The sequence below is a fragment of the Mus caroli genome, unplaced genomic scaffold (genome assembly GCF_978045245.1).
Source record: "Mus caroli unplaced genomic scaffold, Mus_caroli_1 scaffold_3, whole genome shotgun sequence".
NCBI classification, from domain to species: domain Eukaryota; kingdom Metazoa; phylum Chordata; class Mammalia; order Rodentia; family Muridae; genus Mus; species Mus caroli.
Window position 1 is genome coordinate 82,392,553 of NW_028227258.1, and position 27,197 is coordinate 82,419,749.

Below are 27,197 nucleotides of genomic sequence, written 5' to 3' on the forward strand. Positions count from 1 at the left end.
CCACTGAGTGAGTTCTAGGACAGCCAGGGCTACACAGAAAAACCCTGTCTTGAAAAAACCAAACAGACAGACAAAAAAAAAAAAAAAAACCCTCTTCATTGCTTTATCAATGCCTTAACGAGTATCATAGAATCTACATTTCCAGGTAGCCATTCAGAAACTTCTCCTCTCTATGAATTTAACCTGTAAAGTCCTCTCTTATTTATTTATTTTTTAACAAAGAGAATTACTGAAAATCCTTAAGAGATAAAATTGTTAGATGCAAATAAAATTTAAAATGTTAAAATGCTACTGCTTACCCACTTGAGTCTTTGAGGGATTGAATGATTTAATGAAATTCTTTAGTCAGAGATCAAGATAAGTCAGCTTTCCCTTCCCACCAGAGTCTGCATTACCACGCCTCACATACGTGTGTCTCTGTGATTGTTTGCTGAGTGGAACTGGGAGAGGGTGAACAGCGTTCCTTTGTTCCCTTGGCTTTTGGAGGCAACAGTCTCTCCAGGCTAGCCTAGAACTGGGTCCTCCTGCCTCTGCTGCCTGATGTCATTGCAGACTTCTCTCCTTTGTTTGTCAGCCTGCACTTTGTTTGTTTGTTTGTGTGTGTGTGTGTGTGTTTGTTTGTTTGTTTTTGGTCAAGGCTAGTGCAAAATGTGGAATGCTTCGTGAATATCTTCATCCTCTTTGTGCAGAGATCATGCTAACCTTATTTGTATCACTCCAATTTGAATTTGTGCACTTCCAAAGTGAGCATTTTTTTAATTTTTGAAATATTCATTTATTTACTTATTTATTCAAGATAGAGGTATCACTGTGTAGCCTTGGATGACCTGGAGCACTGTGTAGACCAGGCTGATCTTTATCTCACAATCAGGTTCCACTGTGCTCAGAGTGGATAAGTAGGGAGCCAAACTTGAGGAATATAAACACATTATAGGCTATAACAACCAACCGGTCTGGCGCACAGAGGAAAGAGAGGAGCTGGTGGTGTAAGGACTTGATTGCAGGTGATTAGAAGATAGACTAACACTTTGTATCAGAAGACCTTTTCCAGATGGGAAAATAAGTGGAGCATGGTAGCCTCTGAGTCTAAAGCCCAAGCATTGCCACAGGGGACGACACTAGCTGCAGGCTGCTTCAGCAGTTCAGAGCAGAACACTGAGACTCAAGACAGTCTACACTGGAGCTATGTTAACAGGGTACATGGACCTCTGGTCAACGGCTCAAATCAGGAGACAAAGGTGACTCACAAATGTAAAGAGGAATCCTGGGAAAGGAAACTGCAGGACTGAGTTGTTGCAGAGAGGGTAGGAAGTGTTTTACAGAAAGCAGCAGTGAGCTGAGTATGGTGGAACACCCATTGTCCCAGCTACTGGGAACAGTGAGATAAGATTTATTGAGTCCTAAAATGGGAGACCAACCTGTGAGACATTGCAAGACCTTGTCTCTGTAACGACTATGCTAGTGACAACATGCAACACCATCAGGGATTTGGCCCTGGGGACCCTCAAGAGCATAAGACACTGGTTGTGAGAATCTTGGAAGGAACGCCAGTGAGTATTAGAGAATGCATTCTAGAATTGTGTTGAGGCAAAAGTTAAATTCAGGAAAAATGGTAATTTAACTGAGAAATGCATTTGTTGTGTGGGAAGTGATCCATTTTTCCTTCATGTTGTATCTACAGGGAACATTGCTGTCGTTCCAATTATGAAAACCATTGGTTTAGGTCTTGGAATCCTAATCTGGGGATCATTTAACACCTTAACTGGCTGGGCAAGCTCAAGGTAACACAGTCCACACTATCTCAGCTACGAGTCCTGCACCCTGCATTTAGTGTAAACTGGGATCTAGCCATATTGGGAGAAATAACATGACTCTTAGTCTCAGATTATGGCTGGTATATATAAATGAGCCATGTCTATTATTTGTCGGAAGCTCTTTATAAGTGATGGAGACATTTTATGAAGATACAGTAAAGGAAATCAAAAGTAAAAGTTGTATCTGGGAGACAAGTGGGGAGAAAGGCAGCTCGTGTCTGCTTTCTCCCTTTACTGCCTAACCAGGTACCTAAAGTAGATGCTCAACAATCTGTGGCTCGATCTCCCTGGTATTTTGTAAGATTTAGTGAGATGTAGCTATGTCAAAATACTTAAGGAGCCTAGCAAGGTGGCACACACCTTTAATTCCAGCACTTGGGAGGCAGAACCAAGTGGATCTCTGAATTCCAGGCTAGCCTGGTCTACAAAGTGATGAGTTCTACCACAGCCAGGGCTACACAGAGAAACTCCATCTTGGGGGAAGGGGTGTTGGGGGGGGGCAGTAGCTGTCATTGTCTATGGCTGCTTTCACATAAAATGGCACAGAGAAGGGGATACAGCTAGCCACACCTAAAACATTCTGGCTTTTAAAGGAGAACTTCTTCAAGGCTAGCTAGAAGTTGTGTTGTCCAAAAGGTTAGCCACAAGCCACAGGTAGCTGTTGTATGGAAACTTAAGCTAATTAAAAACCACAACATTTGAGCCTTCTGGGTCTCAGTGGTATTAGCTCCATTTAGAGAGGCTCCCCCATTCCATACAGGGCAGGGATGGGGACATGGCGTGTGAAGCTCCATCAACAGTGTGTGGTGCCCATGGTCAGTTTGCTTCAGGCTGGGCTCGGGGAAATGAGAAGAGAGAACGTTACTCTTGCCTCACTTTCCCTTCCACTCAAAAGCATTATAACCACCCCAAAGAACAAGGCCAGTCAGTCTGCCAGCTTACTGTATATACATCTTTCCCTGTCCTTTCTCTCCCAATGCCCTGGAGTTTTGTTTGTTTCAGTACAATGCTCACTCTCTTACCCTTGGGTGACTCTCCATGAAGAGTGCTAATGGTTGTGACAAAGTCAAACCATGATGAAAAGAAGAGATTGTAAACTAAGGTCAAAGAGTAGGAATTTTTAGCCAAGAAGTCATTTGAAATACCTCAAAGATTATAGAAGGGCTTGAGAGATAGCTTAGTGTTCGAGTATTATCTAGCATGTGCGGGGCCATGAGTCTGATTCCCAACATTGGGATACATGTATGTGTGTGTTTTCCCATCGTTGTTTTTTGGTTTGGATTGGGTTTGATTGTATTGGGTTAGGCTGGGCTGGGCTGGGTTGGGTTGGGTTGGGTTAGGTTTGGGTTTGGTTTAAGATTTGGGTTTGGTTTATTGTTTTCTGTTGTTTTGTTTCATTTTTGGAATAAGCCCTCACTATGTAGCCCTGGCTGGCCTGGAAATCAATAGATGACCAGGGCGGCCCCAAACTCACAGAGATCCACCAGCTTCTGCCTCCCAAGTACTGTAGCCCAGTCTGGCCTTGAATTCTTCCTGCCTTACCTCTGGGGATTGCAGGAATATTCCACCATGCCTCAACTGCTCTTTTCTCTACTTTAACATAAAAATTAAAGGCACAGTATAGAAAAGTAGTTTATCCAAAGTCAGTACATGAAAGAACCAAGATTTAAACTCAAAGAGTCCAGCCCCTAGTCCTAGTCTTAAGCATTACTGTAAAACATTTTAGCAGTATCTGATTTGATATTCTTCTGGATTTCCAGGTTTGGCTGGTTTGGGATGGATGCAGAAGAAGTGTCCAAGCCAATGCTGAATTACGTTGGAGCTGGGCTGTCAGTAGTAAGGTCTACAGAGGTTTCTAGTCACTAGTATTTTCGGGCAATCTGAGTGTTTTCTAAAGATTTGTTTTATCTTTAATCTATGTGTATGAATGTTCTGCCTGCATGTATGTACACCACGTCTGTGCCTATCAGAGAAGAGTGCCCAATTCCCTGAAACTCAAGTGACAGATGGCTGTGAACTGAAGGTGGATGCTTAGAATAAAACCCTCATCAAAAGCAGCTGGTGCTCTTAACCACTGAGATATCTCTCCAGTCCCATTTTCTAACACTTTTAATATCCTTACATTTTCTTTAAACCTACATTTCATAAAGGTTATGTTTCCTGATCCTTAATTTTCAATGACAGACCTTATATCCAGCACACAAAACACCAGATAACGGGGGTCAGGAACCCTAGTTTTAGTTCTCAAAAGCTCTGAGAAACTCGGAAAAAGTCACAAAACTGCTCTGAAGTTATTTTAATATCTATACTAGATAGAAAAAAATCACAATACATTGCACATGAATAAGAACCAGGATGTACTGAATCATTTTGCTTATCAAAGTATGCTATTCAAGTCAATATTCTGCTGGTTTCCTCTATGCAACGGGAATGGTCGCTTATTATATTTAGTCCAGTAGTTCTTGCTCATCCAAGAGGATGTACCAACCCTCAGAGGATTCCTAAAACATAGAATGTGGCAAACACTATGGCTTTTTCCATTTTAACTAAGCACTAAGGCCATGCTTGTATAGTTTTATGGTTTCCATAAGACAACAAAGCTAGGAAAAGTATCTATGTCTTAAAACTCTATGAGTTAGCTTTGTTCTTACTACAGGTCTTAGAACCTTTAGTCTTTTGTTTTGTAAGCTAAGAATTTTTTATTTACCTTCTCACTGGAAGGCAACTCTGAATGGGTCCTCTTTGGCACATTGGTTCTGCCAGCTTGCTTCACCACTCTTGTGATTTGTGCTCATGGTAGCTGAATTCAGCACTGCAAATCACCATAGTGGGTTTGACTAAGGGGACTTCAAGTCCTGAGTAGTTCTTCCAGGTGGGTAAAGGGATGCCAATGCATGCCTGGGGCCTCAGACAAAGAGACAGCACCGTGCTATGCAAGGCGGTGCACAAGGTAGGGATGTGTATGCCTTGCATTTAACATGTCTGATTGTGGCTGACTATAAGTAAAGGGAGCCTTGCTGAGTACTGATACCAGCCTCTACCACCCCACTCTCCCGTTCCTTCTTCTTAACCCAGTTACAACTCTCTCACCTCTCATATTCTCTCTTGAATACCAAGTTTTCCATGACTCCTCCTCTACTTGTATATGCTATATCACTAAGAATGAAAATGACTTTGAATCTCTACACAGTGTAGTTTTGCCAATAAAACTCAAGCAAGAATTGGGTCACCTTAAATTCAGTCACCTTTTCTCTCTGGGTTCCATTTATATCTGCTGCTGTCAGTGCTGCACATACTGAATAGCACTGCTCTCAAAGACTTCAGTACTTTTTCACTCTTCTGGGAAAGAACAGTATATCTTCCTTCTTCCAGTAATGGTGTTTTTCCCCAGCCACATTCAGGAACAATCTCTTTGTCATTGAAATGTTGCCTTAGAGAGTAGTCCCTGGGCAATTGGGAACGAATAGCAAAGCTTATTCTAAAACTGTAAATTCTTGACACATTTGGTTAGAGGCAGTTTTATGTGTTCTGTACAGTTCACTCGGAATTCTAGCTTTCGGTAGTTCTAAGACAATTTCTTCACATTGTAAAATTCTAATTTAGCATGTCTAGTTTTAACTTAATGGTAATAATTTAATGTTGGTCCATCCAGTACATTAAGCACCTTTCTCCTCCAAATTTCTTCTTCAAAAACACAAAAAATTTTCCTAAAATTACAAATCAGTTAGTTTCTCCTGCTCTGACACTTCCACCCAGATGACCTTGCACAGATCTCTTCTCCAAGTCCTTTGTTTTGGCATCCATAAAGAGGAGGTAATGCTAGCACCAATCCTTTAAGATAATTTGAAAAGTAAATGTTGTGAGAGCTTTGTGTACCTAGACACATGGTTAAGGCTCCATATATAAGTTAGCTTCCATCAGTACTCACTATCTGTTCTGTAGTAAACACTTAGATCATCAGTGTAAGTGAAAAGGCCATTACAAATCAGTCCCATTGTTGAGGCTGTGGAGAAGTTGCACAATAGGACCACAGTGTATGGAGGAGCAAAGCTCTCTACCAGAGGACAACAGAAGTGAAAGACAGGGAACCTCAATGAGCCCCTTTAAAGAACTGCCCCTAACACCGAACTTCTGATTAAGCTCCATCTCTGAAAGGCTGACCACCTCCCCACAGCAAGTAGACCAGACACCATTTGACATAGCTTTTTAGGGACACTTAGAACCCAAATACCTATTATATTCATGCATAGTTGCCCCCTTGGGGCATTTGTTGGTGTCTCAACTTAATGTTAATTGGGTAATGAACTGGAGACTCTGCAGCTCTGTCAAGAGCTGGGTCTGCAGCATGAGGATGCAAGGATATCTTCCTGTGAGGCATCCAGGCCCCATCTCTATTGCTCTCCTGGGTGGAACTGCACCAATCTGTTATTTAATTAGTTTAACTTAATGGCTTTAATAGATTTATTTTGAAGGGCATTGGCTGAGTGAATTTAGAGCTCATGGTAGTGTAAAGAAACAAAATATAGTTTCATTGGTTACCAAGTGACTTTGTTCTCTCTCTCTCTCTCTCTCTCTCTCTCTCTCTCTCTCTCTCTCTCTCTCTCTGTGTGTGTGTGTGTGTGTGTGTGTGTGTGTGTGTCAGCATGTGTGCACCCACACACATGTTCATGTATGCATTTGGGAGCACAGGTGTCATGGCACATGTGTAGAGGTCAGAGAACAACCTCGACTACTGATTTCCACCTTTTTGATATAGGCCCTCATTGCTACTACATACACCAGGCCAACTGGCCTGCAAGGTCCCAGGCCCCCTTCTCTCCCAGTGTCCCATCCTTCTGCAGGGGTGTTAGGACTCCATATTCTCTCATTGCCTGTGTTCCTTCTCACATCAGTTCTGAGGATTCCGACGCAGGCCCTCATTCTTGCCCAGCACACACTTTGCCCACTGGACCATCTCCTCAGCTCAGATGTTACTTTTCTTTTCATAATTAAGACAATCATTTCAGTCCACTGGGCAGTCCAGTCTTTAAAGGACTGGTGGCACAATTTCTAGTTTTACATTTTCCCTGTATAACATATGCTACTCTGTTTATATAACAGGAACCACTCTAGGACTTTGAATCAACAGAGGGCTTATTTGCCTGCCTGCCTGCCTGCCTGTCTGCTTTCCTGTCTTCCTGCTTGCCTGCCTGCCTGCCTGCCTGCCTGCCTGCCTGCCTGCCTGCCTGTCTGCTTTCCTGTCTTCCTGCTTGCTAGTTTGCCTGCCTGCCTGCCTGCCTGCCTGCCTGCCTGCCTGCCTGCCTGCCTGCCTGCCTGCCTGCCTGCTTTCCTATCTGCCTGATGTACAGTGGATTATCCAAGCATCTGTTCTGTTTCTGTCTCTTTCACCTTCTCCTCTGGAGTGTTGTTTTTATACCCAACCTTAGCCTTTATTCTGCATTGTGAGGAAGAGCAGGCCTTTGTTTCTAGCTTTGTCTTTCACAGAGTTGCAGTCGTTTTGTCTAACTATGGACCAGGCTGGACGGCCCTACTAAAATGCCACAATAACTCCTGGTCCATCCATGTGAGAGGACAAACCAAAGGCAAAATTCTAATTAGAAAAACACAACCTCCCTTAATTTTCTCCTTTACAACGCAAAGTGTGTGCTGCATTTAATCTCATAAATCCACTCTTTCTGTCATTTTGTTTTGAAGACAAGGTCTCGCTATATAGCTCATGTTGCCCTAGAATGCAAAGCCCAGACTGGCACTGAACTATGGTCCTCCTCTGTTGGTCTCTCAAGTGCTAGGATCTCAGGTACTTATGGGTTAGGACACATCACCTTCCTAATTTCTCCTCCAGAAAGACTGTCCTTTAATCAGGAATGTGACTGTCATGTAGAGGTGGCCATCTCTTACAGCTGTCCAGCAGGATATTGTTAAATGTTTGACGGTTGCCATTATGATATATGAGGGATGCTTTGGGATTGTGTTCACTTTCATTTCCACGTGGTGCAATGTAAAGTCATCCAACCTAGGGGAAGTCCCTTGTGTTTGTTCTTTACCCTGCTGAAGAAAGGACACCAAGGAGAATGGGGAGTTGAAGAGACAGCAAACCCACACACACACACACACACACACACACACACACACACACACACCGGGGAGGGGGGGTTAGAAGTAATTCCATTATCAGGACTCCATTTAAGTTTTGTTTTCCCTTGAAAATTTGGTAGCTATATACCCGGAACAAAACACAGCAATCATGTCCCGGTCAATCTCACTGGAATGTATTTCCCTACAGTGCGCTCACGTTTTTGTTCATCAAAAGTGAAATTCCGAATAATCCAGGCAGCTCGGACACCACACCACTGATGACAGAGCCTGTGAGTATTGCGCCATGATTCTGCCCCTCCCCCTTTCTTCTATCAACTGAGCTGGCTGATAGCTTCATTAAATTGACCTAAAAAGAGAGAAGAGGGATATTGATTCCTGGGCATCTTTAAGGGCTGTGTGCTTCAAGAAAAGATAATTTGTCCCTGAGAGGAAGCTCTTGACCTTCTTACCTGATCCAGGGATCTAGACGATGCTAACCAGGCTTTGAACGAAGGAGGATCACAGTCAATAACAGAAATGTTAAATGTTCTTCAAGTTTGTCTCCCAGACTTTCCTCAACTTAAAGTATTAGCCTAACTTTAAGACATGGCTGGAAGTATTTTAATTCAGTAAAACAATAAATAAATAAATAAATAAATAAATAAATAAATAATGTTATTGAGAGAAAATAGACATTAAAATGTTTATTGATTTTATGCATTCCACTGTAGAAAGTCTGTGTTTTTCTTGGGTCTAATTTCTTTACAGTTTATTAAAATACACTAGTGAACCATGAAATCTAAATTTTTATCAAATAGCTACACATTAATATGTGGAAAATGTTTTGAAAACTGGAGGGGTGGAGTTAGACCAGCGGCTCTGAACTCCCAGAGCTGGTAGGTGATTTGTGCTTCTGTTAAGGCATGTTTGAAATGGGGGAAACCCTGGAAGCCTTGTGTGGCACTGAAATGGTCTGCTGAAGGTCCTCGTATGCAGGTCTCTCTGATGACTTCCACAGGTGATCAAGAGAACCGAAGACCGGAGTGCAGATTCCTCCTGGGTGGATAGACTTTCTACCACGTACCACCGCATTGTGTAAGGCGAGGCAGCTTCTCTCTCCTGTTGTGTTTTGTGTTTTCTAAAACAGAGGGCCCAGAGAGATGTGGTGAAATTCATCTGATCCCAGAAAGAAAATGATTGTGAAAACTTGCACTTCCACCTCCTGGGGGGCAGGGTTCTCTACACTCTGGTGAGATTTCAGTATAGAAGATGCTGTACCTGACCAGTTAGCCAGTGACAACAGCAATTGTATTTTGTAGGACTTTAGTACCAAAAGTATAGCGGTTGCCTAATGACCGTGTAGTGAGTATCACAGTCTAATCAAATAGTGTGCTCCACTTGATCAGCAGAGGGCTGCCATCCTTCTTTGCCTTGTGACTGTTTTACGATCCCAGGTATCTGTTTTCAAATATAATAGAACATTGTGTCCCTAACCCCATGTCTTCCTCATAAGCACTTCAGAGATGCCTTAAAGCAGCCTATCTCTCTTTGGGGTACAGGAGTTTAGTGGTTTGGTTTTTTAACTTATTTTTTGTTTGTTTTTGTTTTTGTTTTCCCCAGAGAGCCAAACTATTTAAAACACACTATAGTACACAGCTTTGATTCTCGTGTTTTTTAAATATCCTTAAATAAAATTATTAAAATTGACAAGGAATTTGTTCTTAGGCTTAGGGGAGTTTTTAATTTATCTTATGGTTTTGGTTTTTGTTGGCTTGTTTTTCAACAGAATCTTGCTTGGTATGCATTCCATACCGCTTCAAATGTACAGTCCTCCACTCTCTGACATTACAGCGTGTTGGCACCAGCCTTGGAAGACAGGGGTCTTGTCTAAAATGGCTTCCCTCTTTTAAATGCTTGTTTGTATGAAGATAAAAGAACTATCCATCTTCTTCCTCAACCTCGCCTTGCCACGAATGCCAGTTCCTGTTCTATGCAGGCAGGGCCCAAGGCCAAGGAGTTGACAGTGCTTGAAATAAAACATTACTTCTTCTCATAAAGGAATTTTTTTATGCCTAAAATATCCAGATTCTTAGTCAATGAACACTTCTTGACACGACCATAGCCAGTTCTGTCTCTGCAGCCATTCTAAACAGAAATGCATTTGTCCATAGTCTGTCCTGGTTCCGTGAGGACCCTGGAACATGTGTCTGAGGGGAACTTGAAACAAAATGTCCACCCACAGTTGCCTCACACATCCGTTTATTTGTATGGTGTACGACCCTCAGTGGCAATCCTCTCAGGTGGCCCCTCACACCCTCTGCATATCATGTCCTTCCACCATGACATGAGAGGTGGCTGAGGCTACGCTTCTCTCCTCGTGACTCACAGAGTCCAAGGCAGAGGTCTGGCTTCTGCTAAACTGCTAAAAATTGGAAGAAAGCCTTACTTGTGGTTCCATTTGTGTGTCAGTAACATTTCCTCTGGCCAAGATACACAGTGGTTTTCTTGTTGTTTCTTAAGGGGCTGCAGCCTTGCGGTAGGATCTGGAATACTCTACGGATCGACATTTGTGCCAATCATTTACATCAAGGATCACAGCAGAAGAAATGACAGCGTGTTCGCAGGCGCTAGCCAGTATGGTGAGTGAAGAGCCTACCTACTGATACTCTATTAATAGAAAACGGAGCTGTGGTCAAGTCAGCACTGCTGTGTGCGTTTGTCTTTTCATTTGTAAGCGCTGAATCAGAAGGCACCAGGAATAAAGGTGGCAGTGGACATTGAAATGTTTTCATGGGATCTGTAACATACAAATGAATTCAGCTATAGTCAGGATTCAGTACCACTGCTGGGATCTCAGCAAGGGGTTCTCAGCTTTCCACTAAGATCGAGAGATTGTGAAGAGCCATTTATGTCTAATATCATGACCTCTGAGAACATATGTGTGATGATATGTGTTCTGTTCTTTTAAAAAGTTAAAGTATAGCACACAGTATTCTTTTTTTCCCAGTAATTTTAATTCAAGGAATGTTTCTACAGAAAGGCTCATATATTTTCATAAAAAGGAGAGGCGGGAATGTTCATTGTGACATTATTCACAGCAATATAAAACTGAAAATAGGTGAAATGTCCGTAAATGAAGGATCATTTGATACAGCTAAGATATATGTGCATGGCAGAGTATCATGCCATTATTCAAAGTTTGGCAGTGCATATGTATCAGCAGACTCTCCGTGATGCATACATAGCACACAGTATTCTTAGACCAAGTAAATGTCCAAAGTATATCAGAGGATAGTCTTTTTCAAGCACAAAGTGGTCCATCTAAATAAAAGGGTCGGCATAATGCCTCCAGTCCTAAAATCAGTATCTCAGGAGCAAACTGAACTTTCTGTGCAACGACCCTGGGCAGGCTGAAAGGGAGGTGAGAGAATCCTCTGGTAGGAGTCTTAGAACTGCACGGAAGCACGGCAGACTTAAGGAAGCAAGGACAAAGTGAAGTTCTGGTTGTGTGATGTAGAAAAATCAATGTGACTGGTTACGTAGATAAGAGAGAAATGTGAAGTGTAGAACTAAGTATCGAATAAGACAGGAAAGTCACAAGCTCAAGGCCAGTTGAGTCCCCACAGGGAGAACTTGAGTTATCGTGGAGGTTTGAACTTGACCGATGACCTTGAGGCTGCTGGCTCCTTTCCTCCTTCCTGTACTTGGCTCCATGAGCAGTGCTAGAACCTTCTACTGACCTCATTTACTTTAAGGTTTTATGTAAATTCTTTTTTAGATTTTTTTTTTCCTTTTAAAAAGATAGTTACTAAAGGAAAATGTAATCAAAGGAAGGAGAAAAAAATAGGAAAAAAGGCCGGGCGTGGTGGCGCACGCCTTTAATCCTAGCACTTGGGAGGCAGAGGCAGGCGGATCTCTGAGTTCGAGGCCAGCCTGGTCTACAGAGTGAGTTCCAGGACAGCTGGGCTACACAGAGAAACCCTGTCTCGAAAAACCAAAAAAAAAAAAAAAAAAAAAAAAAAAAAAGAAACAGAGCCAAAGTGAGTTTGACATCTTTGTGGAACACTTGTACACTTGCTTGAAATAAGCCATGAATTTGGTTCTCATGGCCACAAGGGAAATTAATTCAGTTCCAGAAGTCAGTAAACACAGATAAAAACAATTGACTGTTCAGGAAGAAAGCCCCTCCTGGTCCTGGGACATAATAAACAATGCCCTCAACTGTCTTTTACTCTCAATAGACAATGAGTTTTTAGGTGTTATTCTTACAACTCTGACTGTCTGACGAGAGCAAACTTTATTCCAGTTTCTTAAAACAATTATCCTCAGCGGGCCATTACTCTGTTTTGTTTAACAGCACATCCGTATCATGTGCTCTGTTGTAAGGTCTGCTGCAGAAACCAACTAGTTAGCCCCTAATGCAACAGACACCATTGCTATTGCCATTTCACGACTGACAACTATTACATCGGAGAGTTATTAGGCAGGTTTCTCGTGTCCCTCATCAGTGAGGAAGGACTTGCCTTTGTGGTCTGTGCTTTTACAGCACCATTATGACATCCTTTTGTGGATAGATGGATGGATTTCATCTCTACAATCTACAATGTGATTTTGGGTTTAAAAGAAGACATAGGCATGCAGTTCAAGTCTTCATCCAGGAGCACTCCGCTCATCTCTGTCAAAACTGTAGATGAGAGAAGCCTTGACTCGAAGGTAGATTCCTAGCCAAGCTCCTGCCGCGCACCCATCTGGGTGGCACAGTGCCATCTGCTCAGGCTGTCAGTGATATTAGGGTCTCCGGGATGGGCCACCATGTGTATCACTACCCTGTCCCACGTTACAGCTAGTTTGTTGTAAACAGTTAGACAAAGCTGTCTTTGGAATAACTTTCAACACTTTATGACCTCCAACTCAGCTGTCATCTACAACAGAAGTGCTGATCTCTGAGTGGATCAACAGACCTTGGAGTTTGGGGACACACAAGTGCCCATTTTTAATCCACATTCTCCCCTCTGGTCTACAACAAGATATACTACAGTTGCTGAGGCCTGTAATAGAAATAGGGCTGGATGCCTATTCCTTCTTAAAAGGCAACTTGACATCGTAGTTGGACACTATTCACTGTTTCTTACTGAGATTTCCAGAGTTATAGGAAAAGCAGCCTGATAGATTCTCTCTGTAGTTAACTTACTTCACATTTCTAGATTTTAAATCCATTTATTAAAATTTGAAACAAAGAACACATTGGAGATTTAGAATAATTAGGTATAATGAATATTCCTGCGAATTTAAGGTCAGTTTCTGTGAGTTTGTTTTATGTTCAGAAATTAACAACTGTTAAGGTGGCTAAAATGATGCTTGCATTTCGTCATCCACGTTTGCAGATTTAGACTATGTGTTCGCACACTCCAGCGGCATCTTTCTTACAAGTACAGTCTACTTTGTGGCCTACTGTGTAGCCATGAAAAATAGGCCAAAGCTGTATCCAGAGGCAGTCTTACCAGGTAAGAAAGAATATTAATTACAAAATCTTATTATTCTGTGTAAGTGCCAGTCCCACTAAATGAACCTGAATAATCATTAGAGAGAGGGAAAGGGAAAGAAAGAGAAGATCTCAGAGATGGGGAGAGAGAGAGGGAGAGAGAGAGAGCTAGTTCTCTTAAGTGTTAGTTCACCATAAAATATGAAGCACTGAAAAATAGATAGATAGATAGATAGATAGATAGATAGATAGATAGATAGATAGATAGGTAGGTAGATAAGAAACTATATACAAGATGTTATGCTAGTATAGAGCCTAAATTGTCAAAACATTAATTTTGATGTTTTTTTGATGTTTCTTGTGTTAAAGGGTCCTCAGTCTTCACTACTTTTTTCCTACCATTTTAAGATTAGCATTACAAATTGGCTCCCTATGTCTGTATTTACAATAAAAGAAGTATTAACAGATAAGAGTCTGAAGTCACTTAGAAAAGTAGTTTATCCAGAAAGTTCAAAAGCCGGGCATGGTGGCACATGCCTTTAATCCCAGCACTTGGGAGGCAGAGGCAGACGGATTTCTGAGTTCGAGGCCAGCCTGGTCTACACAGTGAGTTCCAGGATAGCCAGGGCTACACAGAGAAACCCTGTCTCGGAAAAAAAAAAAAAAACCAGAAAGTTCAAAAGGAAAAAAAAAAGATTCTGGAGTGTTAATAGAAAGTGTGTTTTGGATCATAATCCTTTAGTCATTGACTGTTATAATAATGGTTTCTCACTAAAGAGTTCAGCATGATTCAATATGGAGCGTGGATCCACAAGTAAATATTCTTACATAAACTAAAGCATCCAATTCTTTTTGAGTGTCTGGTTGATTAGCAGAGTGGTTAGTGAACACCTGGCTAGCACATTGCGGATTGCTTAGCTAGGGTCTTCTCTTACAGGATGGGATTCTGTCCGCCCCCAGCTCAGCATCAGTCCCAAGCTCACTCCACAGGGTGTGTCAGATCCTGTACCCTCTGGGTCCCTCTCCCTTCCTCAGTCCCTAACTCAGCTCTTCCTTAATATCCACGAAGGGATAACTCAGCATCTTCCTCACAGAATCCTGGAGCAGAGGAATCGCTCACCTCCTTTTGTTGTTGTTTTTCGAGACAGGGTTTCTCTGTGTAGCCCTGGCTATCCTGGAACTCACTGTGTAGACCAGGCTGGCCTCGAACTCAGAAATCCGCCTGCCTCTACCTTCCAAGTGCTGGGATTAAGCGTGTGCCACCTCACCTGGCATCGCTCGCCTTCTAAATCAACCAGAAAGCATAGCTCATAACTCCAGAGGGGCCAGCGTTGTTTATAAGAATGCTTCTATCCGTGCTTTCACAGCCCCTGGGGTAGGAGGTGTAGGAGCCCTCGGCAGAGGACCGCCTGCCTCCCGCATGTGCTCCCTTGTGTTCCAGGCTTCCTGTCAGGGGTGCTGTGGGCCATCGCCACCTGCTGCTGGTTCATCGCCAACCACTCACTAAGCGCCGTGATCAGCTTCCCGATCATCACTGCTGTAAGTGGCCGGTTTCCTGGGTTGTTTTGACACTAAAAATAGACAAGCAGCCAGTCTCGAGTCGACAGATGCTTGGTTACTAAGGAGCAAACGTTTATAACCCCTTTTTAACAGGTTTGCAAATACCCAATCTCTACATCCCTGAATGTGGCTTCCTTTGGTCATTTTACCTAATGACACCTGGGATATGTTATCATTTTCTATTCATAACTCTCTCGGGCTCATTTGTGTGACACTGTAGAAATATAATGTGAGACGAAGAGTTCTTCAAACTCCTCTTGGCACTCAGTATGTGTCCCTGGGTTGAAGAAGTTTTTAAAAATTATGATGACATTAACCAGAGGGACTGTTATCTGCGCCCATGGGTTTGGAGAGCTTAATTATGTGAAACATAGGTAACAGCAAAACCCAAAATGCTTATTTTGACAAAACCTAAGTCATGCTAAAGTCATCTCCACTTTGAAGATGAAGAAGTTGAGGCACCAGCAAGAGTGCTGCCTGAATCACAGAACTGGTGGAAACCAGAACTCCTGAGAACAGTTCCCACAGCTCCTGTGGGCCTCTGGCTCATCATCACCTTAGACAGTCTTCAGCCTTCTCTCTATAGCTATATATAAAAATAAAACCATGTAAGCCAGCAATGGGAGTCCCTGGTGGTAATGGCAAGAGAGAAAAAAGTATAATATATATGTATGTGTGTGTATATATATATATATATATATATATATATATATACATATATACACATACATACATACATACATATATGTGTGTGTGTGTGCGTGTGTATGTATGTATAGTGTGTGTATACATGTACATATAGTATATATATTTATATATAGTATATATGTGTATATATAGTGTATGTGTGTATATATGTACATATATACATAAGTATTACATATATACTTATATATGCTATATATAGTATAGTATATAAGTGGGCATTTACTTTAAGGATCTTATCGTTATTATTTTAACATGTGTATGCATGTGTGCCTGTGTGTGGTGTGTGTGTGCATGTGTATGTATGTATAGTGTGTGTGTGCATGTGTATGTATGTATAGTGTGTGTATGCATGTGTATGTATGTATAGTGTGTGTATATATGTATATATAGTATATGTGTATATATAGTATATATGTGTATATATGTATATATAGCATATATATATATATACACATAAGTATTACACATATACATATATATACTATATACACTATATATACTATAGTATATAAGTGGGCATTTTCTTTAAGGATCTTATTGTTATTATTTTTAACATGTGTGTGCATGTGTGCCTGTGTGTGGTGTGTGTGGGCATGTGTACCTGAGTACAGATCCCCCTGGAGCTGGAGTCGCAGGCAGTTGTGAGCTACGTAACATAGCCGTTGGGAACAGAGCTTGGGTTCTCGGCAAGAGCAGTCATGATGGGCCTTACCTGTTGAACCTCCACCCCAGTGTTCCGCTCTTCTGACGAGCTGTTCTCCTGATTCCTAAATAATCAACCCAGACATTCCTTCCTTAAGTCATTTTAGTAACACACCTGTGTAAACTGAAAAAATTAAACCTTGACTAGTCTAAAACAGATTTCATAATGGCTTGGTGTGGGTTTCAAACAGTATTTGTCTGTTTCCAAGACGGTGTCTTTGTAGCCCAAGCTGGCCTCAAATTTAAAACCCTTCTGCATTAGCCCCCAGAATGTTAGAAATCTCAATCATGTCTCACCAAGTCTAGCTCACACAGTGTTCTTTGGATTGCTCTGTATTTATCAAATAACCTGCAAACAAAACTAAATTCAAATAAAATCTAAGTGGTATTTTTGTTTAGACAGCCTGCATGTTGGCATGAAAAGGAAATGCCTAAGTCTGCAAGTCTCAATAGAGTTTTTATTAGATCCAAAATCTTTATTTTTCCCTTTTTTGGGGGGTCGGGGTTTCTGAGACAGAGTTTCTCTGTGTAGTCCTGGCTTTCCTGGAACTCACTCTGTACACCAGGCTGGCCTCAAACTCGGAAATCCACCTGCCTCTGCCTCCCAAGTGCTGGGATTAAAGGCGTGCGCCACCACTGCCCGGCTAGATCCAAAATCTTTATGAAAGGAAGGAGGGGGAGGAGGAGGAAGGAAGACCCCATTCCCCAGTGCCTGGACCCCCCACTCCCCTGGCAATTCCAAAACTAAATACATCATCATTCAGAAGGCTTCGTTTCTTCTCATTAATAGTGTCTATGCACCAAGCATTATGCTAAGCTTTAAGCTTGGCTTCCTGAGACAGAACCAAACCAAACCCACCTTTCCTTTCACTTAGATGTCAACGCGTATTATTTTACAAAAAGAAAATGCACAGTTCAAGCATCCCAAGCAGTTGCAGCTACTGTGAAATGGCCTCTCTCTCTCTCTCTCTCTCTCTCTCTCTCTCTCTCTCTCTCTCTCTCTCTCTCTCTCTCTCTCTCTCTCTCCAGGGCACGCCTTTGCCTGGGCTGTACTTTACATTAGCACAGTATCACTTCCTAAAACCACATATATCTTCACAGCAATGCTCAGAGCATGGATAAAGGGTAATTTTAAACATCATCAGGTAGGATGCTTCAGAGACCAGGGCACCCTATGGTCCTTTCTTCTCTGGAGGGAATTGCGTTTTCAGAATGAAGAGGATAAAGATTCCTGAGCAGCCAGTGTAATATTGATGTTACAAGGCCCGTGCTTCTCACTGGAGTTGGGTTCCTGAGACAAGCACTTTGCAAATCTGATGTAAGGCGCTTCCTTTGACCGATGTCTCTGCCCCCTTTGATGCTGACTTCGCAGATGGTGATAAGTGGAGAACAGGACACTTTTATTGCTTCCCTTCCGTGCTAGAAGCAGCGGAATCAAACTCTACTGGGCCAGCCCTGTTAGACAGTGGGAGTGGTGTGGGAGAGAGAACATGGTGGAATTGTTTATTGAAGCTCTTCCAGAGTCCCTGCAGGGCTTGAAGAGGAGTCATTAACATTCTGCTCTCGTATGTCGTCTTCTTCCCCGACATCACAGCTAAGCCAACTCCACTGTTTTCCTTGCTGGTGAAAAACATTCGTTCCAGACCTGAACGGATTCACATTTTCAAACTGTAGAAATGTGCATTTTATTGTTTCTTCCCATTTCCCATTTTGTATACTTTTAACTCTTATCCTTGCCTCCAGGAGCTCCCATTGCTTGGATACACACACACACACACACATATGTATGTATGTATGTATGTATCTCTTTAGCATTTCTTCGGGTTTAGTGTTAGACAAAGTTGATTGGTCTACATGGCGGCCTGGTACTGCCATTGTCTATCAAAGATGCCCTTGCTTCATTTAGGAGATCAGATCATGTAGCTAATGCTGAGAAAGATAACGTGTAGTCACACACTTGATTTTATGAATCTTTTTATGTGTGTCTAAGAAGTACATCAAGAGAGAAACAAGCTATTTGTTTATTTTAAAAGAGGGAGGTTGTTTGTCTCTCTTCTGTCTCTTGGGTTGTTTGTGGTTCAGTTGGTTGGTTGGTTTTTGTATTTAGGTTTGAAACCGGACTTCCCACACAGGAGGGAAGCACAGTACCACTGAGGTATAGCCCCTCCCCTTTCCAATATTACTCTGCCTTCTTAGACAGGCTAGCCAGGCTGGCTTTGAACTCAGTCTTTAACCCTGCAAGCCATCAATTTTTTAGTTCTCCTGCCTTAGCTTCTCAGGTATCCAGGACTACACACCCACACTACAAGGCCTGACTAAAGTAGTTTATCGTAAGCATATCGCACTAAAGAAAATTGTTTAATGTGATAAAAAAATTACAGCATCACCAAAATAGTAGCAATAATGACCATGAAGACAAAAAATAGCAAGAGAAAGAAAGAAAGAGAGAGAGAAGGAAGGAAGGAAGGAAGGAAGGAAGGAAGGAAGGAAGGAAGGAAGGAAGGAAGGAAGGAAAAGAAAGAAAGAAAGAAAGAAAGAAAGAAAGAAAGAAAGAAAGAAAGAAAGAAAGAAAGAAAGAGAAAGAAAGAGAGAAAGACAAAAAAAGAAAGAGAGAAGGAAGGAAGGAAGGAAAGAAAGAAAGAAAGAAAGAAAGAAAGAAAGAAAGAAAGAAAGAAAGAAAGAAAGAAGTCTGTCTTATTTAAAGATGTTACTTTGATTTTTGGATGAATATGGAACTATAGTTTAGATTATAAGGTTACCTGCCCAAAAAAATTATGTTGCTTATAGCTTACTGTATTTTTCTAGGATGCAGTTATATATTTTTTAAAAATACAATAAAATTAAAGCCTTTTTTTCAATTTAAGGGTCCTGGACTTATTGCTGCACTTTGGGGGATACTCATTTTCAAGGAAATACAGGTAAGGATGAAGAAATGATTGCTGTCCCCGAATCTCAGTCTTAAGAACTTTGGATAGATGATACATTTCTTCTTTAAACACAGTTACTGAGTGCCCTGTTCTGAACTAGTACCAGTAGCTAGGTTAAGACTTCTGAAAACTAAGGCAAGGATTTTAGGAGACCTAAAGCGCTAGTGTGGGACTCACATACCTGGAAATGTGGGCACCAGAAGCTGGGCCCCGCCTGGTGGCTCTGGGTGCTGCAATTCACCAGTCGAGAATTGGACACCGTCTCTAGTACTGAGGCTCCCAGCAAGCCAGACAACTTACCTGGCCGAGACCCAGCCTACAAAGCTCTGACCAAAGACAAATGTGCTCTAACCTGATTCCTTATTAAATTGCAAAAAGAATATGTAAAACTTAGGTCTTTGAATTACATGTTAAGGGTAATTACTCTTAGCAATAGTTTTTTATTTACTTTTTCATTTATTTATGCACGCATGTGTCAGTGTGTGGGTATGTGCATGCAGTGGCTAGAAGAGGGTGCCGGCTGCCCGGAGCTGGAGCTCAGGCAGTTGTAAGCTGCCCCATGTGGGTGTACTGGGAACTGAATTCCCTGTTGGAAGAGCAGCAAGCCCTGTTAACCACTGAACCATCTATCCAGCCCCAAGTGTGACTAATCCTGATAAGAGCTATGAATTTAAAAGCAGAGTCCCTTAGCCTCTCCATTCTGGGTACTGTTTCTTTTGTATCTGGGGTTGCTGCACAAATTTCCCTCTACTCTGTGAATTTGTCAGAAATAAAGCCCAGTGCTCCTAAGGAACTGACAGGAAAAGATGACAAATTAAAAACAGAAAAACTCAATGTGCAGAGAGAGTCCTGCTATGTGGTTAGGAGAGCTAGCCTCATGTACAACTGTCAGTTTGGCCTCTTCTGTTGGACTCTGATTCATGAGGCAACCACACTAGGGCACTCCGTCTGATCTTCCCTCACAGCAGACCTGGCTAAAAAAGACCTGGTAAAAAGGGAACCCTTCCCTCAACTTTAACTCTTACATGACCCACCCTCAGCACTAGGTTTCCACCCATACTTCACTGGCCAGGCATTCCTGGGGGTGATGCTGAGAAATGCAGCTCTCAGCTCTGCTGAGGATCACCCATGAGCAGCACCCAGCCTTCACAGATTCACTCTGCACAATAAGTCAGTCAGTTCTCTGCAGAGACATGGCATCCCATCTCCAGCCTCCCTCCCTATTAGCCCCTCCCTTAAGTAACTTTAGGTTACCTGCCTTGGTGAGCCCAATTTAGTCAGTGTTTTGGTGAGAGGAGGGTGACCACCTTCACTTTCCCTATAGATGTGACAAAGGCTGCATAGATATTCTTATCTCCCCCACCCCAATGGACCTCTCAGAATCCCTGTGTGCTCACTTCATGTCCACAGTTAAATCATATCACTTCTAAGGAAACGGCCAATAGTAGCATTCTATGATTTCTGTGTTAGATGATCTACAACTTAGGAAGGGAGACTAGTTTTGTTGGTAAAGTGCTTAACTTGAAGCACAGGGACCTAAGTTTGGTCCCAAAATGCAGGTGTGGTGGTACACATTGTAATCCAAGCACTGGAGAGGCAAAGAAAGGAGGTCCCTGGGACTCCCTTGCTACCGAGCCTAGCCTCGGTGACAAGGCCACTCAGGTAGAATCCGTATCTCGAGTCAGTGAGGCACTATTCTGGTTTTGGAGCGTACAGATCTTGCCTGACAGTGTTCGGAGTCTATCTGTACAAAGGTGTGAGTGAGTACCTACTAGCCATTATTCAGAAAGAAACAGCCAAGGCAAAGAAGGTGCTGAGAACCATTCTATGTGAAAAATGACTGAAGGGGCTAAGATATTACCCAAAAAGGATGCTCAGGGACCGAGGAAGTTCGTTTCTTGCTGTTTGAGGGTTTAATCTCAGAATGAAAGCTATTGAAACCGCTCTATGTGTACCCCTGAAGATAGATCTCATGGAAATGAAATATGCCTGCTTACAGCAGGAAGGTATTTCTTTGAGACTCAGACCATGACTGAGCTGCATGGGGATGAGGCAATTCATGCCTTCCATCTTTAACACAAGTGTCCATGCATAGCAGCAAAAGCTAATCTTCCTTGCACCTCTCCTCCTTGCTTTAGACCCATCTCCATCATACCATTGGTGTGTTCCATCTTCTTTCTCGAAGGAAGAAGGTTGCCGCCTTGGTCTCCTTACATTGATTCTGGCCCCTCCCATCTGTTTTACATCCTCAAAAAAAAAAAAAAGTAGATTTTTCCAGAATGCAAATCTAAAATTTCAGCACCTACATCTTCCTGCTCCTTTAATGCCTTCTTATTGCTTGAAAAGATAAGACCTATAGGCTCTTGAATACCCAACAGGCCATTCACACACCCCCCCCCCCATCCCCACCGTCTTAGTTAGGATCTTATTGCTGTGAAGAGACACTATGACCATGGCCACCTTTATAAAAGAAAACACTTAACTGGAGCTGTCTCATAGTTCAGAGGCTTAGTCCATTATCAGCATGGTGAGAAGCATGGTGGTATACAAGCAGCCACGGTGCTGGGGAGGGGCTGAGAGTTCTACATCTAGATCTACAGGCAGCAGGAAGGAGACTGCCACACTGGATGTGGCTTGAGCATCTGAGACCTCAAGACCCGCCCACAGGGACACACTTCCCCCAGGGAGGGAGGGAGAGAGGGAGGGAGGGAGGGAGGGAGGGAGGGAGGGAGGGAGGGAGGGAGGGAGGGAGGGAGACAGACCGGCATACCAATAGCCAGAGAATATGACACAGTAAAGATCCATGACATTCGTTTTAAAATATACATGTTGTAAATTTAAATTTTATTCAAGTTTTATTCAATGCAGCCGTTCTTGTTTTTATTACTCAGGGTCTCCGAAACTACTTACTGATGTTGCTGGCTTTCTGCATCATCTTAGCTGGGGCCTTGTGCACCGCTTTTTCTAAAGTGTAGCAGCAGAGGGCAGCAGCGGCTAGGAGAAGGACCTTTGCTGCACAAGCTAACACTGCGGGACAGCTAAGCTGCGGCGCTGTGGGTCTCTGCCACTCTGGGAATGAACGGATAAATGGCTGTTGGCTCCACCAACTTGAGAACGCGAAGAGAGACCGTGTTTCAGTTCAGCGTGTATGAAAACTCCTTTCGATGAGCTATTAATGAAGGCTGGACCTCGCTGGGTGGCTCAAAGGCATATCGGATCATCCTGTCTAACAGTGTCGACTTAATACTATAATCCAGAAAATAGGATGGAGTTTGTACAAAAGAAATTACCATCCCAATTTATAATTTATTAATAAAGAGGACCCAAAATAAGTCCTTTCTTGGTTGAGGGAAGGAACACACACATACCTTGTGGAATTTACATTAAAGATATCGGCCCCTTTGCTAAGAGCAAATGTCATAGTTGCAACCTGAATGTTTAAAATGCCAGTTCATTATTTTTGGCCAAAAATTATTACTTTAATATTGCTCGGCTCTTTATCTTGCCTGCCCTTCTTAGCTCAAAGTGTTTGATAATTATTCCAGATAAAACGGATCCTCAGAGAGCAGGTCACCACTATGTACGTGTGATATAATGTATACATTCACAAGCACACATACGTGTGTTCGTGGTTTCAGATTTGGACACATTCTAGAGTTGCTGAAATAGCAGTTTTAGCTCATCAGGTTCAATTTAAAGGAAGCCGACTTGTTTGACTGCACAACTATTTTTTTTTTCTCCTTAAACACAGTTACTTAAAAGATCATTTTAACTGGAAGTGTTTCTTTTGGCCCTATTTTAACTGATTTCCAGGAGACAAAAGAAGGTAGCATATGTATTGATTTGATTCTTTAAGGAAAAAAAAAAACCCACAGGCACATTGCTCACGACCATGCTCTCTGCACCCTTAATAGAATAATGGTGTTCGGCTGTGCCTTTCACCCATTCTCTCCTGATATTGCAGTGCTTTGTCGTGCCAGAGCAACAGAATAGCATCCTGCACCTGCCTCGGCTTAAACCTCAGATGCTCGGTCTGAGTTGTGTAGCTTTGGACCTGAGCGCTCTCTCGGCATGGCAGGCTTCCTGGGAAGGAGGGCCAGTGATAGCATGTGCCTTGAATTCAGTTGTCCAAATGTCTCCTTGCCTGACAAACACTCTAAACGTCTTTGCTATTGTTACTACATGTTAATCAAGGGGAAACAAAGTTTACAGATAGGTAAAACTTACAACTTATAAAAACTACTGGACTTACCATCCTCAGCCCAATTAGGCTTTGTCTTGCCAAATCAGAAACATCCCTGGAGTCCCTTCTAATCATTGAATTGCTCACACAAATAATATTTGATATTAATAATGTCTTTTTTCTATTTCAGTTTTTACTTGAAATGTCATTAAATTGTGATGGTATGACAATTTCTGAATAAACATGACAGAAAAACTATTTCTTTTCTTCTTTAGATATATTTTAGAATTTCATGGTGGGCAGCCTTTATTCTTTGTGAGGTTTAAAATTTGGCCAATTTTAAACAGGAAGTAAGGAAATTACAGAGGAAAAAAACAGTAAAAGAAAAAATGGGCCCTTAATTCCACCCCAAGCAATCCAAGCAATGCCTACAATGTTAATAAAAGTATTGTGGCAGAAACAAGCTTTTCCAAAATGGTTACCAAACAATTTACTGTTCATGGTTACGTTATAGGGACATATCTGAGTCCTAGCACAATCAATGGCATTTGCTGGGTTCCTTATCTTTTGAGACAGGGCCATGTGGTTATTAGGAAAGGGGAGACACTCTCTTCAGACTGGTGAGCTGAGGGGAAGGCTCAAACAGTGCTGGCTAGAAGCCACGGGACCCTTTCTAATCAAGGACGTAGCTCCACAGTTGTAGGCTTCCAGTCCTCTCTGTCCTGGTTTCTGTGGGTTCATCTTGATGTAGGTTTTGGTGTCTGTCTGTCTGTCTGTTTTTGCCTCTCCCCTCCTGCAGTTTTGTAATCTCCCCTCTGTCCACTCACCCTCAGAGGTGAGGGTTTGAGGTTTTCATTCCCCTTGTGTGGTACAGCCAGAGTCTGCTGTTTTGATCTTTTCAAGTTGTGCTTTCTACTGCAGCTTAATGAAAATGGCAGCCACGTTTGTACCAGAGAGCTCCTGTCCCCTTGTGTCCAGAGACAAAGCTGCATAAAGTGAAAGGAGCCACCCCGTAAGGCTGATCTTCACACTGTGGGACATGCAGAACAGAAAATAAAGAATCTAGGGCTTAACAATATAGCATTTCCTTTGAGCTACCAATGGGCCTTTATTCCTGACTTACTTCATTTAGTGTTACTGACTACTATACCTGTTGGTGCTAAAAGTCACATGGAGTTGAAAAAAGTAAGTTGTACAACCTTGTGTATAGTATGATACACTTGAAGAAAATTGCTAGTGATCAAAGTGACCCATATGTATATTTATATAAAACATTAAAAACCAATGTTCTCCAGGTGGTGGGGGTGCACCTCTTTAATCCCAGCACTTGAGAGCTAGAAGCCGGCAGATCTCTCTGTTCTGCAGAGCAAGTTCCAGGACAACCAAGGATATACAGAGAAACCCTCCCTCAAAAAAACCAACCAAACAAACAAAAAACAAACAAAAACAATGTGTCAGACTCATCGAGATGGTTTTTGGGACCTCGAAGGAGATTGGCATGTTAATGCTGGGGGAGAGAAAAGCTGTTTGCATCAAGCAATCATGTAAACATACTCAGGGTTTCTTATATATGACACATTTTCGGTATCTTTTGACACATTTATAATTTTTTTTTATATTTTTATTACATATTTTCCTCAATTACATTTCCAATACTATCCCAAAAGTCCCCCATAGCGCCCCCCACTTCCCTAGCCCCCCATTCCCATTCTTTTGGCCCTGGCATTCCCCTATATTGGGGCATATAAAGTTTGCAAGTCCAATGGGCCTCTCTTTCCATTGATGGCCGACTAGGCCATCTTTCGATACATATGCAGCTAGAGACAAGAGCTCCAGGGTTCTGGTTAGTACATCATGTTGTTCCAACAATAGGGTTGCAGATCCCTTTAGCTCCTTGGGTACTTTCTCTAGCTTCTCCATTGGGAGCCCTGTGATACATCCAATAGCTGACTGTGAACATCCACTCCTGTGTTTGCTAGGCCCCGGCATCGTCTCACAAGAGACAGCTATATTTGGGTCCTTTCAGCAAAATCTTGCTAGTGTATGCAATGGTGTCAGCGTTTAGAAGCTGATTATGGGACGGATCCCTGGATACAGCAGTCTCTAAATGGTCCATCCTTTCATCCCAGCTACGAACTTTGTCTCTGTAACTCCTTCCCTGGGTGTTTTGTTCCCAATTCTAAGAAGGTGCACAGTGTCCACACTTTGGTCTTCATTCTTCTTGAGTTTCATGCGTTTATCAAATTGTATCTTATATCTTGGGTATCCTAAGTTTTGGGCTAATATCCACTTATCAATGAATACATATTGTGTGAGTTCTTTTGTGATTGTGTTACTTCACTCAAGATGATGCCCTCCAGGTCCATCCATTTGGCTAGGAATTTCATAAATTCATTCTTTTTAATAGCTGAGTAGTACTCCATTGTGTAAATGTACCATAATTTCTGTATCCATTCCTCTGTTGAGGGACATCTGGGTTCTTTCCAGCTTCTGGCTATTATAAATAGGGCTGCTATGAACATAGTGGAGCATGTGTCCTTTTTACCGGTTGGGGCATCTTCTGGATATATGCCCAGGAGAGGTATTGCTGGATCCTCCGGTAGTACTATGTCCAATTTTCTGAGGAACCGCCAAACTGATTTCCAGAGTGGTTGTACAAGCTTTCAATCCCACCAACAATGGAGGAGTGTTCCTCTTTCTCCACATCCTCGCCAGCATCTGCTGTCACCTGAATTTTTGATCTTAGCCATTCTGACTGGTGTGAGGTGGAATCTCAGGGTTGTTTTGATTTGCATTTCCCTGATGATTAAGGATGTTGAACATTTTTTCAGGTGCTTCTCTGCCATTCGGTATTCCTCAGGTGAGAATTCTTTGTTCAGTTCTGAGCCCCATTTTTTAATGGGGTTATTTGACTTTCTGGAGTCCACCTTCTTGAGTTCTTTATATATATTGGATATTAGTCCCTTATCTGATTTAGGATAGGTGAAGATCCTTTCCCAATCTGTTGGTGGTTTTTTTGTCTTATTGATGGTGTCTTTAGCCTTGCAGAAGCTTTGTAGTTTCATGAGGTCCCACTTGTCAATTCTCGATCTTACAGCACAAGCCATTACTGTTCTATTCAGGAATTTTTCCCCTGTGCCCATATCTTCAAGGCTTTTCCCCACTTTCTCCTCTATAAGTTTCAGTGTCTCTGGTTTTATGTGAAGTTCCTTGATCCACTTAGACTTGACCTTAGTACAAGGAGATAGGAATGGATCGATTCGCATTCTTCTACATGTTAACAACCAGTTGTGCCAGCACCATTTGTTGAAAATGCTGTCTTTCTTCCACTGGATGTTTTTAGCTCCCTTGTCGAAGATCAAGTGACCATAGGTGTGTGGGTTCATTTCTGGGTCTTCAATTCTATTCCATTGGTCTATTTTTCTGTCAGTATACCAGTACCATGCAGTTTTTATCACAATTGCTCTGTAGTAGAGCTTTAGGTCCGGCATGGTGATTCCACCAGAGGTTCTTTTATCCTTGAGAAGAGTTTTTGCTATCCTAGGTTTTTTGTTATTCCAGATGAATTTGCAGATTGCACTTTCTAATTCGTTGAAGAATTGAGTTGGAATTTTGATGGGGATTGCATTGAATCTGTAGATTGCTTTTGGCAAGATAGCCATTTTTACAATGTTGATCCTGCCAATCCATGAGCATGGGAGATCTTTCCATCTTCTGAGATCTTCTATAATTTCTTTCTTCAGAGA

The 27,197-nt window shown here is 42.2% G+C and overlaps 1 protein-coding gene and 1 non-coding gene across 8 annotated transcripts in view; one reads left to right on the forward strand and one right to left on the reverse strand.

The window, feature by feature from the left end:
• The window catches only part of Tmem144 (transmembrane protein 144), a 40,695-nt gene extending 16,986 nt beyond the window's left edge, over positions 1-23,709 (forward strand). For all 7 annotated transcript variants that reach the window (XM_021157853.2, XM_029475434.2, XM_085835817.1 and 4 more), the window contains 9 exons: positions 1,682-1,781; positions 3,575-3,655; positions 8,098-8,179; positions 8,908-8,984; positions 10,410-10,528; positions 13,274-13,393; positions 14,813-14,910; positions 19,206-19,259; positions 22,160-23,709. In XM_021157853.2, coding sequence (XP_021013512.1) covers positions 1,682-1,781; positions 3,575-3,655; positions 8,098-8,179; positions 8,908-8,984; positions 10,410-10,528; positions 13,274-13,393; positions 14,813-14,910; positions 19,206-19,259; positions 22,160-22,243 — 815 coding nt within the window. In that variant the 3' untranslated portion in view covers positions 22,244-23,709. The remainder of the gene's footprint in view (positions 1-1,681; positions 1,782-3,574; positions 3,656-8,097; positions 8,180-8,907; positions 8,985-10,409; positions 10,529-13,273; positions 13,394-14,812; positions 14,911-19,205; positions 19,260-22,159) is intronic.
• LOC115030689 (U6 spliceosomal RNA) lies at positions 645-749 on the reverse strand. The gene has a single exon (XR_003836292.2). It is a non-coding gene; the product is annotated as a U6 spliceosomal RNA (small nuclear RNA).
• Positions 23,710-27,197: the final 3,488 nt, after the last annotated feature.